At 36.8% G+C, this 12,898-nt stretch overlaps 2 protein-coding genes across 2 annotated transcripts in view; one reads left to right on the top strand and one right to left on the bottom strand.

Moving 5' to 3' along the window:
• Positions 1–1,231: 1,231 nt before the first annotated feature.
• RpLP0 (ribosomal protein LP0) lies at positions 1,232–5,686 on the bottom strand. The gene is made up of 7 exons (XM_028186132.2): positions 5,248–5,686; positions 4,983–5,077; positions 4,635–4,871; positions 4,100–4,256; positions 3,147–3,271; positions 1,809–2,045; positions 1,232–1,476 (listed from the first exon to the last, which is right to left on the bottom strand). The coding sequence occupies exons 2-7, from the start codon at positions 5,034–5,036 to the stop codon at positions 1,336–1,338; spliced, it is 951 nt and encodes a 316-aa protein (XP_028041933.1). The 5' UTR covers positions 5,037–5,077; positions 5,248–5,686; the 3' UTR covers positions 1,232–1,335.
• Positions 5,687–6,403: 717 nt separating this feature from the next.
• Positions 6,404–12,898, top strand: part of LOC114251750 (PAX3- and PAX7-binding protein 1) — a 29,612-nt gene continuing 23,117 nt past the window's right edge. The window contains exons 1-4 of the mRNA XM_028186131.2: positions 6,404–6,745; positions 7,514–7,644; positions 8,551–8,817; positions 10,457–10,607. Coding sequence (XP_028041932.2) covers positions 6,574–6,745; positions 7,514–7,644; positions 8,551–8,817; positions 10,457–10,607 — 721 coding nt within the window. The 5' untranslated portion in view covers positions 6,404–6,573. The remainder of the gene's footprint in view (positions 6,746–7,513; positions 7,645–8,550; positions 8,818–10,456; positions 10,608–12,898) is intronic.

The raw sequence follows: 12,898 nt of genomic DNA on the forward strand, positions 1-12,898 counted from the left end.
CGATTCCACGCTGACTTCTCCTGGAGTATCAGCGGGGGCGGGACAACTGTTTTAGGCGCGGGCGCGGTTTTTGGGCGCGGCGGTGGGATTACGCGGCGGGCGGAGTCCGACTCTGGCGTTACGACTACCTGCGGTCGGGAGGCGGTCGCGGACTTGGTTTGCTTCGTCATGGAGCTCCGGGACTCCACGACGCGAGTACGCTTTTTACCGCGCGTTACAGTTTGGAACCCATCCGAGGTTCCGGGTTGAGGGCTAGTCGCGGACTCGAAGTCCATCTCCGATTCGGTATCGGAGCCTGAACTAGACGCTATTGAGGTCGCGACGGACGAAACTGACGTGATTGACGCGGGCGCGGGGGTAGCGGGGGCGGGGGCATTAGACGCTACGGCGGCGGCGTGCGTACGTGCGCTTGAACACGGACCGGCGGCGGGGCACGCGAGGCATGCCTGCGAGGCATGTTTGGCGACGGCGGCGAGAGATGCGGGGGGAGAATAATTACCAAATGATGCCCTATAGGCTTCGAATTCGGGCGCGATTGACGGATATTTTTCCCGAATGAAGTCGATGAAAAGTTTTTCCTCCATCTTTACGTGATTTTCGCCCGGGGGGGGCGGCCCCGGGACTTAAACACGCGCTCGCCTTGTGGCGAGGCCCCTGCGTCGGTAACACTAAATTGGCCGAAGCGATTCTAGGAATTTTAGAAATTTTAGTGAATAGAACAAGTAGAATAGAATTAGAGTGAATAGAACTACTGCACAGTTCTCGGGCGGCAATGCCTTGCAATTAGGCGCAGGTACAAATTCCGAGAAACACTTGGGCCACAGATGTGCCACGAACAATGATCTATTATCACCGGTAGTCACTTCCGACAAAACAATGAGCACGTCCACGCGCGTCGGTTGCTCAAATCGGAATGGGGAGGATCCGAAGTGACGTGTTTTGGGCGACGGCGATTGTTTATTTGTTGCTATGCAAATAGATGTAGAATTTTATTTTCAAATGCCGCCAGTTTATTAGGGACAAATCGTAGTAAAAGCCTTTACGCATATGTGATAATAGCACACATCTCAAGAGTAGTTATAACAGATTTAAGATTTTATGGCATTTAACCAGTTAATTCAGTTAAGTGGTCCTTATTAGAAAATAAACTGCCGACAAAGGCGAGTCATTGGCAATGTAGCAAGGAGTTATTACTAAACTTTAATGATTAGGTAAGAAAGTAAACAATGAATCAGTTTTTATAAGTTTATTGTAAACGAAGTGTAAGGCCTAAGCCGGCTGCCATATGGACGTCCACTCCGGCTGCTTGGCTTAAGCTATTACTACGCACAGGCTCTAGTCGAAGAGACCAAAGCCCATGTCGTCATCGCTTTCTTCCTCCTCTTTTTCTTCTTTCTTTTCCTCCTTCTTCTCAGCCGGAGCGGCGGCGGCGGACGGTGCCACCGCGGCAGCAACTGCAGCGAACTTTGATGGGTCCTGTCAAAGATAAAATACAAATTTGTCATATCTCCACAACAATTCACATTACTAAAAACAATGAAAACAGTAGTGTCATGTTACTTCAAAATGCCAGTGCAGTTATCATTTCAGGATCAACAACACTAGGATAAATTTAAAGTTATAATGTAGTCTGAAAGCGAAGCCAGGGAGCAGCCTAAAGTACAGTCCCTGGTATTAGAACAGACATGTTCAATGTCCTTTTTATCTTTATCTTACATTCAGTAAGTAAATATGTTGAATTTTTTTTTTCAAGTAGAAAATAACTTTTTTGTTTTATTTCTATAAGATAAAATACGAAATTAATTTACCTTAATGAACTCCTTGATGGTGGTAGCTTCTTCAAACTCAACCTCTGTGACAGCAGCGATGGCCAAAAGGTTCTTGAAACCATTGGCGATGGAATGCGGGGCTGAAGCAATAGTTGGGTATCCAATAGCCAAAGAAAGAGCAGCTACATTAGCAACTCCAGCTTGGAACTTGGCACGGAGATCCTCTGGTTTGATGTCCAGAATTTCAGGTGCAAAAATAGTTCCAGAATCATATACCTATTGGCAAAATAAAACAACATTTAAGTTAATCTAGAAAACATAACATTCAAAAGTGATTGTTTGTCTAAATACATGTATGCTGTGAGTGTAAGAGTTTAAAATAAAAGACTCAAATTTACAATGCAGCAATTATTGTTCCAAAGGTAAATTATCAGAATACTTAGACATACTCATATCCTGTACTCAACACTTTGGATTATTCGAATACATATTCCGGATATTATTAATAGACCCATTACAACAAAACAATTCCAAGCATTTTTTTGAAATTGATTAGATTATATTGTTTATTTGTGAAAAGCTAGTGTCAATTTAATATTGGTCCAATAGTGGTTACAACATTAGAAGTGTCAAAGGATTGATGATCTGGAAAAATAAATTTACACAGTAATTCTTTTTGCTAAATTATGTAAATTTATCATTAAGTTAAAGGGAAAGCATTAAGATTTGTATCGTACTGTCAGATTTTTTGTGTTTTTGCAATTAAAAGTATAATTTTTTTAGCACTGAATAAAGACATATTAAAGAAATTAAACAATTGAAAACTGTTTAATGGGTTTCCCTAGTCTGCATATATATATTTCTGGTCCAGACTCTTTTTGAAAGATTAACATGACAAAAGCTTATTTTAATACCAACAAACCAGTGGTACTAAATAATAAGCACACACTACTGAAGTTTGTCTCAAAAACATTGAATATAATCAGGTATGTTTATGGATATCTATTATTTTCGATTTAATGCCTATAATTGTAGCTTACTTTGGTGGTAGGACCTCTTGTGAGTCCGCACTGGTGGGTACCACCACCATGCTTATTTGTGCCGTGAAGCAGTAATGCATTTGGGTTTGAAGGGCAGGGCAGCCGTTGTAACTATACTTGAGACCTTAGAACTTATATCTGAAGATGGGTGGCACATTTACGTTGTGGATATCTATGGGCCCCAGTAACCACTTAACGCCAGGTGGGCTGTGAGGTTGTTTACCCATCTAAGCAATAAAAAAAACATTTATTAATATACCTATACAAATAAAAATATAGCTGATAATGTTAAAAATAATTAATTAACAATGTGTAAATAAAATGAAAATATAATGACCTGCTTAACAACAAGACCATATGAGAATGGAGAGATGTTCAACATGTTGAGAAGGGTGGCTTCAGAAGCTCCAACCTTGTCACCGGGCTTCAAGATGTGAACATCGTTGATGATTTCAATAGTACCTTAAAAATAAAAAAAAATAACCTTAATTTTATTGGATACACTCAAAGATATAGATAAATTAGACATAATCAAAGCTTTTAACAATAACAACTCTGAGATGTAAGTTTGAAATATTCACAGCAAAACCCTTTTATGGTTTCTTTGCAATGTTATCCTGTTTTTCTTAGTAGAGATTTCCTTTTTTTAATAGACTTGTTTCTTACAAATGCCAGTACAATTATCATTTTAGGAACAATTATACTAGGATAAGTTGTAAGAGTTTCATTTAGTCTGAAAGCGAAGCCAGAGAGATAGAAAAAGCTCACTGGTTTTAGAACAGACAATGATATTGTTGTGTAAAGGCAACTATGCTATTATTATATTATATATTTAATATTTCAATTTTATTATAGGTTTGTTGGTCTCTACAAATTACTATTTTATTTAAGTTACTTTGGTTTATTTGAATATGTAAAAGTAAATAGAACTTAAGGTGCCATAGGATTTTGGAATTAACCTTTTTTTTGATTCAACAGTGTTTTTTTTTAGTTTATCCCAACATTACCATACAATAGTTTTGTAATTGGTAGTAAAAAAACATGAAATTTAATTATTCCATTTAGTGGATAAAATACTTTTCCTTAATGAGTAATCAACCTTATATAAATTTGCCCAAGAGTATTAAATTAACACATCTTTTATAACGCTCAAATAACCCCCATGATCTGAAAAACTTGCGAAAAGTATTTCCGCATATTATATTGTTTCAATTTTAGCTTGTATACTTTTTAATACTAAAATTTGTTTACTGATAGTGCAGATATGTAGATACAGTATTAAAATCTTACCCTTTGAAATCTTGGTAGGGATGGAAAGAGCTTGGAAGAAAGAGGTCTTCTCTGGACCGAGGCCGGTGTTGTGGGCGGGAATGACGACTGACAATGGGGCAATGGCACCGGGACGAGCTGGAGCCTGGACTTTGTTCTCCAACAGTTTGTCACGGACCTAATAAAAATATGATTAGGTTTCTTAAAAACCAATGAAATTACTAGTTGGAAGGAAACAAGGTTTAAAACGCAAAGTTTTAAATAAAACTGGTATTTTTCATGACATACATTTTGATAAGATACTCTTTTATGATATGATATAATTTGATGTACATATTTTTCGCCATAAACCTTAGCAGGCATACAGGCTATCTGAAGGCAAGTGTTCAGTTGCTCATGTTCAGCTCAGGAACAGCGGAGCTATTGCTTATTGCTATACTACACATTATGGATGACCTGATTGAACATAACTCTTGTTACCTCAACGAATTGCTTATTGATAACTTATTCAAATGCTATATTAATCACTAGAGATAATTTAATTGAAATACATTACCTCAACGAGGTCTCCGCGGGTGAACACGAAGCCAACGTTGCCCTTGATGTGTGGCAACAGTTTCTCGAGGGCTGGATTGTTGTCCAGGTGGTCTTTGATGGCTTTGCGCATCATAGTGTTTTTTCCCATGAGCACGATACTGGAGCCACGTAGCGAGATACGGATCTGCTGCATCTGTTGCGAGCCCACGTTATCGGCACCCACGATGAAACATTTTGGGTACTCGTCCAAGAGTTGCTGTAGTTAAAATGAGTTATGTTCTAATTAATATGTATATTTCACCTGACAATAAACATGTTTCCAGTTCCATATTATGTGGACATTATTAGATGTGATTAATTTACTTACGATGATCTTAACGAAGTAGTTAGACTTCCAAGTAGCCTTGTCCTCCCTACCCATCCTGGATAGTGTGGCGTAGGGACTTCGATGAAATTTAAGGACTGAAAACGATACAGGTTTTACTTAAAAGTATGTTTTGATCCTGACTACGTTAATCACAAAATATTTGTTTTAGGTTTACACAATACTCTTAATAATCAATATTATCTGGTTAATTTTGAATTTAATCATCTAAAATTACATATTTGTTTAGATTTAATTTGATACTCACCAAGACAAAACGCACGACTTCCGTGCGGGACAAATTCAAAATGGCTTTACAATAGGGGTAACCAATTTGAAATTTGAACAAACTGTATTATCTATGAATGAACTGAGCTTTCAGAAAATCGATCCTAGATTACGATCTTCGATTTAAGTCGATCTCCTTCGATTAGATATCTTTCCTTATGATCTAGTGGAGAGATGTAGATGATTGCTATTCCCATTCATCGTTCTCGTCGAACCCGTCGCTTGCGAAGAAGGGCTCGGCGAGTATATTAAAGCACAGACACACCTCAATGAGTTTCTCGCCGGATCTTGGGTCGCATTTTTGATCCGGTGGTGGATTCTGCGAGGCACTGCTTTTGCTACGGTCAGTGTTAGCAGCTTCGCCAAGTTTGAGCCCCGTGAGCTCACCTACTCGTTCAGTAACGTTGATATAGCCTCTCAAACTCTCAAGACTATCAGTATAGGTATGGAAAAAAAATGTTTTTCGTGGTTTATCTAAAAGTACATGTTTCAATGTGTTTATCGATGTCAAAGTGCTCTGAAAATGTCCTATTATTCATTTAAGTACTGTTCTGTCCTATATTATTTTCATGCAGCTGATAAGACAGTGAAATAAAAAACAAATTTAAATCTTAGCAGCAAATCGTCGTGCTTTAAAGTATAAGATAGATTATTCGTATCGTATCAGACAATGCGATTATGCTACTGTTCATATCATGAAAGCATATACCTATTTTTAAAACCAAAAATACGCACTGCTTCTTCATTTTTTCAGTGTATCAATCGGTTTCTTGCGATGCCGTCGCATTCAGAGTCGAGTTTAAAAAATTTTCAATGATTATAAAAAGACATATTTAGATTTTTCAATCTGAAATAGCAAATAAAGTAGAAGAATAAAATGAAGTTTCATTATCGGTGGTTCTAATTAATTATATAAGGTTCTCCAGTAAAAATACGGAACCATTTACTGCTACAATACCGGAATAGTCGCGTTAGTTTTAAATCACATTCAATTGATTTTTAGGTAACATCTGTTAGGCGTTAATTCTGAATTAAGCATTTCTTGACTGAACGGAACACAACATTATTATCGATTTTAATAATTAAGAATTTAGATTGTTCGTTGGCCAAATAGTGCTTTCTCAAATTTAAAAATGTCAACTATTTGGTTTGTCAGACTGTCAAAATTGTCGAAATAAAAAAATTAAATTATCAAAGACTTCTTTCAAAATTGTTACAAATGCAGTGTAAAAATTAGCCTTTAGAATCCTTGAATTGATTGAAATTAACTTGTGTAAACAAAGTAACTCATTTCAGTCAATTTAATATGTCATTATTTCGTAAACCGAGGAGGATCCAGCGACGCGTGTTCTGTGCCGATGATGATGAGGAAGATGGTGAGCCCGAAGCTCCACCTCCGCCGGTCATTAGCCAAGAGAAGGAGGTTAAAGAGAAGAAATCAGTTAAAACAACTGCCCTACTTAGTTTTGCAGATGAAGGTAAAACAATAGAAAGTAGTTGTTAAAATATTGGTACCAAATTTGTTATTGGCTGAATGGTTAATTTAATAACGACGATTGAAAGCAAAATAATATAACAATCACCGAAATAATGTAATAAATTTGCACTCAGCCTTATTTAGGTATTACATTAATGCAGATTTTGGTAATTGCTTTCATGAAACACATCAATCGACGTTTCAAGCTAAGAATGTGTAAACAAAACCATTTAATAAAGTTAAGCATCATGCATAAATACAAAGTGAGCATAAATTTTTCAAGTATTTGCCTGCTTGAATTATAAATAAATATTTATGAAAACAAAATTTTTCATACATCATTTTCACTCATGGTAAAGAGTTTGTGTTTATACTATAACACTAGTATAGTAAATAATGTACCACAGACACCCTTGTTGTGAATTTCAGAGATTGAAATTAATTTAAATGTATTATTTATTGATTGAAAATATTATCTGAAACGATAAACTGTTCTTCAAAATGAAACTGTTTCCTCCTCCTCCTTCAATCGATCGCTCATTGCTGAGCATCGCGATGCGCCTGTTGTGACCTTTTTTTGTAATTTGTAGGCACTTATGTTGGTCAGTGGCACAGTGAAGTGTGTGACTCAGTTTTGTGTCTAGATGCTCGGACACTTGGTCACTCCATCTTTTTTGGCTCCAACTTCTGGACTGGAAACTGTTTATAAAATATATGAACATAAAATATAAAAATAAATCTAAACTGTATAATTTGTCTACATAAACAGAAGAAGAAGAATGTGAAGTCTTCAAAGTGAAGAAGTCCTCGCAGAGTAAGAGAATTTCCAAAAGGAGAGACAAGGAGAAAAAACGTCCGTTTGATGGTGATAATAACAGATATGACAATAATGGGCATGAGGTGAGGTGTTGTGAAGGTGATGATGATTTTCATTTATCCATTGGAAGTATTAAAACAGAAGTACTAAAAAAGACGTTCACAATTGGCTTAATAGTGGAATTTTGAGAGCAGAACAAGAGATCTTTTTTCTTATTGCAGTGGGTATTTTGCACTCAAACTCTAATTTTGAAATTTTACTTTCACTGCATCTACATATATTTGGCTTAATGTTTGATTAGTTCGTACTGATTAGACTCCATATTGGCTTAAAGCAGGTATTTGAGAAATTGCACTTTTATTGGCAAATACTCATTATAATATATTTGATGATATAATTATGTTCCTAACTGTTTCTATCATTACAATGTTTGGTTCTAACAATGACAAACCTGTATTATATTACAATTACTTGCAGGCTTTTTTACTTTTGACACTGATGACATCTTAGAAAATAATATTCTTGTGAATCGAGAAATGTTCTCTTACACTCTGACTGTTATTACTGAAAAATTTTATATGAATTGCTAGGCTTTTTAAGCTTTGGTTGATTGTCATTAATTGAACAGATTTAATTGATTTGTAAGATATGACAAATATTTTACTGCACCATTGTTCTAATTCTGTCTAAATGTTACACCGCTAGATTTCCCAGATGTAAGAATAAAACTATGTAGGAGCGCAAACTTGTAAAATTTTGAATCTATAACTACCAGTGGAGACTCTAAGCTGGATAACATTGTTATGTACAAAAAGTAACCTCCAGTCCAAATACTTGGGCACCCATTTTTAATACTTAATGAATAATTCTACATCATGTCTCAGGAAAGCCATGTTATCTGGGTTTCAGTTACTAAACACCAGATGTAAAAATATGTAAACACCATAATCATGGACTAATAAAATACTAATGCTATAAAATAAATCTAGGACAACAACGACAATGGTGTAATACCTATGGAGGTGGATGAACAGAAGCCTAAAAAGAAGAAAATAACACTAGAAGGACTGATACTATCTGGCAGAGAGGCTCTGGCTGCTGATGGAGCCGGAGATATCTCTGATGATGATGAGCCTGATGAAGGGGGCAAGTTCCCTCAGTACCGCCCTGAGTCGGTGAGGGCTGCACTGGCGGTCGCGGCCGGCGACATACCCGACGCCGCGCTCATCCACGCCGCTAGAAAGACGCGACAGCAGGTATGAGAGGTGAGGGACTAGTGGACGCCGCCCTCCTGATATTGGTTGTCTTTAATGTCTGTTAAGTGTTATTGACGACGATGGGATTAAATTTGAGGAAAAAGTGTCTAAGGTTTTTATTAATTTTGACATTCTGAAGTCACTATCATGGTTCTGCTGAAATAGGGGAATGTAATTTAAATACATCAGTTTGATAGTTTATGCATGCTCTATGATGCATTTGTAGGTCTGTTAAAAATCGGAGTGTCTTAACGTTTGAATTTCTTGATTGGCTGAAATCACACACTATTGAAATTGGATATTCAAGTTCCACATTATTAAATTTAAACCACAACTTTATATATGGGAAAGTTCTCAGTGGGTCACGTACCTGATCCGGTGGTAGATTCTGCGAAGCACTGTTCTTGCGAAAGATCGTGTTAGCAACGTCGTGAGCGTTGAGCCCCGTGAGCTCACCTACTTGTTAGATTACGCTCACAGCATCGCAAGGCTACCAGCGTAGATAATAATAAAAAAAAACAATTTTTTTTAAATTTTTCACCTCAAAAGTTTAGGATACAAGTTATTTCTTTAATACTTAATTAAATTATAATCATATAAATATGTCTTTTATTAGTGTTTAATAAATACAATGTTGGCCAATTATCTTTAATGACTCAATATAATCATTCCATATGTCGTCTATGTTGATTTCCGGGGTCAATAGTGGTCTCTTCAGGTAATTACATGGGTCCATGTCAAATACAAATCTAATTGTCGTCTAAATAGTGGATCCCATTGCTGCAGTGTTTTGTTATTTAGACTGTCTCTTGTTAGGGAATGGGATAACAGTTGTAAATACAGATTACTCTAAAATTTCAGGCTCAACCTTCTTTTTGGGCAAAATAATTAATTTGCCAATATAGGCTACCTAAAACACAACATATTTTCGTAACTTTATGAGGTTTTTGTTAAGCATGCAAGTTGTAGTTTAAGTCTTCAAGTTTCATGTGTTATTGAAGTTCGATAAGAAAACCAGTAGAGATGCATTCTTCTAGTTATATTGTTTCTTCTTGATGAGCACTTGCTTTTGCATGTTCATGTTACTCTAAATCATTATTAAGATTCAAATTGTCAATTGTCTGTCTGATGTGGAATTGTCAAAAGATGGGACCGATCCAAATTCTTATCAGAATCGGCTCCAAAGAGAAGCAGAAAGCCAAAGAATTGTTATTCAGCTATTAGTAAATTGTACTTTATTAAAATTTTCATGAAACTTCCAGGTGATTCAATGAATGTTCTATTATATATTCTTCTTATATGTTCTGTATAACGTTTGACATATATTTCTGTGCAGTGATGGGTGAGGCGAACATTAGTATTAAAGCTAAAAAAAAAACAATCAATAATACATACTTCAATCACTAATATATGCTCCCGAGTGTATCAGCTCCCAACTATCGATACTAATACTAATTAATTTTCTGATCATTTAAAATACAAACTCCAGTATAGTGATTATAGTGTTAACACAAGAATTTCTTTTTTTAAATATATTATTGGTCTATTGAGTATATTTAAAAAAATCCTGTCGTTTCGTCTCTTGCCATATGCTGCACCAGTACCTACAGAGACTAGAACATGATGCCGTTGATTGCAGGCTCGCGAGCTAGGTGGTGATTACGTTCCGCTGAAGCCGGAAGCTGGCCCTGGGTCCAGACTGGTCAGAGACGATGACGGGTCCGGTGATGACGAGGAAGAAGGTAGGATAGCTGTCAGAGGCCTTGAACTGCCCAGCGATAGACCACAACGTGAGTATCAAACATTAGATGGGATTTGTATTCATTGTCATTTTTATATCGGCAGCTTTATAATATTATGATCCTATTCATTGAGTTAGGGGAGCTTTCAAGTTTTTTATAAAAACACAGCCAGAAATTATCATCCATACTATCATACAAATGTCCTAAATGTAAAAGTGAGATTTTAACGGTCTCGCTTCTAGACCATTTAATACCATACAATTTTAAAGGATACATACATATATTTTTGAAGCTATACTTCTTTAGGCGCGTTGTGAAAAATTGATGAGTGTGAAATTTTACGATGCGCGCGCACCGTGACACAAAATTAACAGAATGAAGTTGCCCACTAAATCGCTCATTAAAATACGACCGACGTAACTTGGCGAGTCTGAATATAGCCGCAGGTGAACTTTCCGAACCGTACCGAGAATTACCGAATCCGAACAAAAACAGTTTCACTGTAAAAAATTGCGCCAAGTCCACGTTTATAAAACTTATCTCAATAACATTTGCACTTTAAAAAAAGAAGACTTCAATAGCTTTCATTCTCTACAAAAATATGTGAAATACAAAAAAATACCAAGAAACCGTCATAAAGATGAAAAAATTAAAAAAAAATTGTTGAAAATTTAAAAATAAAAAAATAAAAATTTTATCGTACTTGGCGCGCGTCATTGAGTACCCCAAATTTTTCAGGATAAATGAACATCCTTTCAATGTTTAGAAATTTATAAGTAGGTCAACCTATGAAATGCATAAATGTAATTAATGAATTATTATTTCATAATAAGTTTTACAAAAGTTAAGTAAAATCGACATCTCATACGTATGTTATTTGAATTTTTTTCATTTCCCACTCATCTTTTATGATTTGAACTAAACACCCTCTCGTGTTCGTTTATACAAATACAAGCTACTTACGAGTCGATACGTATGTATACGTTGGCTTCAAAACATTTGAAAAAATTCTCAAAGATGTTTTTCAAAGGGTAGAAAAGAATAATAAAGTTTCAGCTGAATCTAAAGGGGTCGAACGCAAAAGTGGTCGATTTGGCATATAATAGCCCATAGGTATATAGTGAGAGCTGTTGAAAATTACCGTAGTTCTATCTCAATTTCTCATAAAACGCTAACAAGAGCGAAAAAGACAACCTGGGTAACTTTTTCAGCTTTCACTGTATATTAAAGCAAAGTGGTTTTTTTCTCGGGTTGAAATTCTTCCGAAAAATTTTGGGGTACTCAATGACGCGCGCCAAGTAAGATAAAATTTTTATTTTTTTATTTTTAAATTTTCAACAATTTTTTTTTAATTTTTTCATCTTTATGACGGTTTCTTGGTATTTTTTTGTATTTCACATATTTTTGTAGAGAATGAAAGCTATTGAAGTCTTCTTTTTTTAAAGTGCAAATGTTATTGAGATAAGTTTTATAAACGTGGACTTGGCGCAATTTTTTACAGTGAAACTGTTTTTGTTCGGATTTCATATCTTTTTGTTAAGTAATATTTTTTGCTCATTTATTACTTAATAAAAATAAATTATAAATAGTGACTCAGCTTAAAAGCTAATGAAACGCTCAATTAATTAGTGTTTTAATGTTAGGTGCCCGACTGGCATGAGACTCTCGGGTTGTCAGTTCCGGAATCGACCGGGGACACGTGTATTCCGCTTCAAAGTCTAGCGCGCACTAATTGGGGGTGCGAATGATGCAACAGATGCGCGGGCGCGGGTATCGCGGGGTGGGTCGTCGCGGCACGGACCTGAGTCACATTCTCTTTGGCTGCTGTTGCCCCGCGAAACGGAACGTTGCGTTACATACTCCCCCTCCAAGTTGGGAACGCGTCCCGAGTCCAACTTGGGACTGTTAGTCTGAAGACGCGGCCTTCCTCTCTGCCTCTTTGGCATAATTGGATCCGTACTTGAATTTGACGGAGAGTGGGTTAAATCCGCGGTGTGATACTTGCCGATGACATTGTTTGACAAGTCTGCTATAAAGTACGTTGTAGGACTAACTATTTTTACTACGCGATACGGGCCATCCCGTCGGGGCATGAACTTACGTGTTACACCCCTAGACGCATAAGCAAGCCATAACGAAGGAAATACTCTTCCAGTAGGACTCGGGAGCAAGCCACGGCGGTGGCATCAACAAGTGCGTAGAGTTCTACCCATCTTGTAGCTACATCCTCTACCAGGAGTACCCATCGCTCCCCCTGCTCTCCTTCTGGCAGTGGCCCGAACAAATCGATTGCGAGAACCTCTCCTCGCTGTTGAAGCACAGGAGTGAGCCTATACGGC

Source organism: Bombyx mandarina, chromosome 15, assembly GCF_030267445.1.
Source record: "Bombyx mandarina strain Sakado chromosome 15, ASM3026744v2".
In the NCBI taxonomy this organism is placed as follows: Eukaryota; Metazoa; Arthropoda; class Insecta; order Lepidoptera; family Bombycidae; genus Bombyx; species Bombyx mandarina.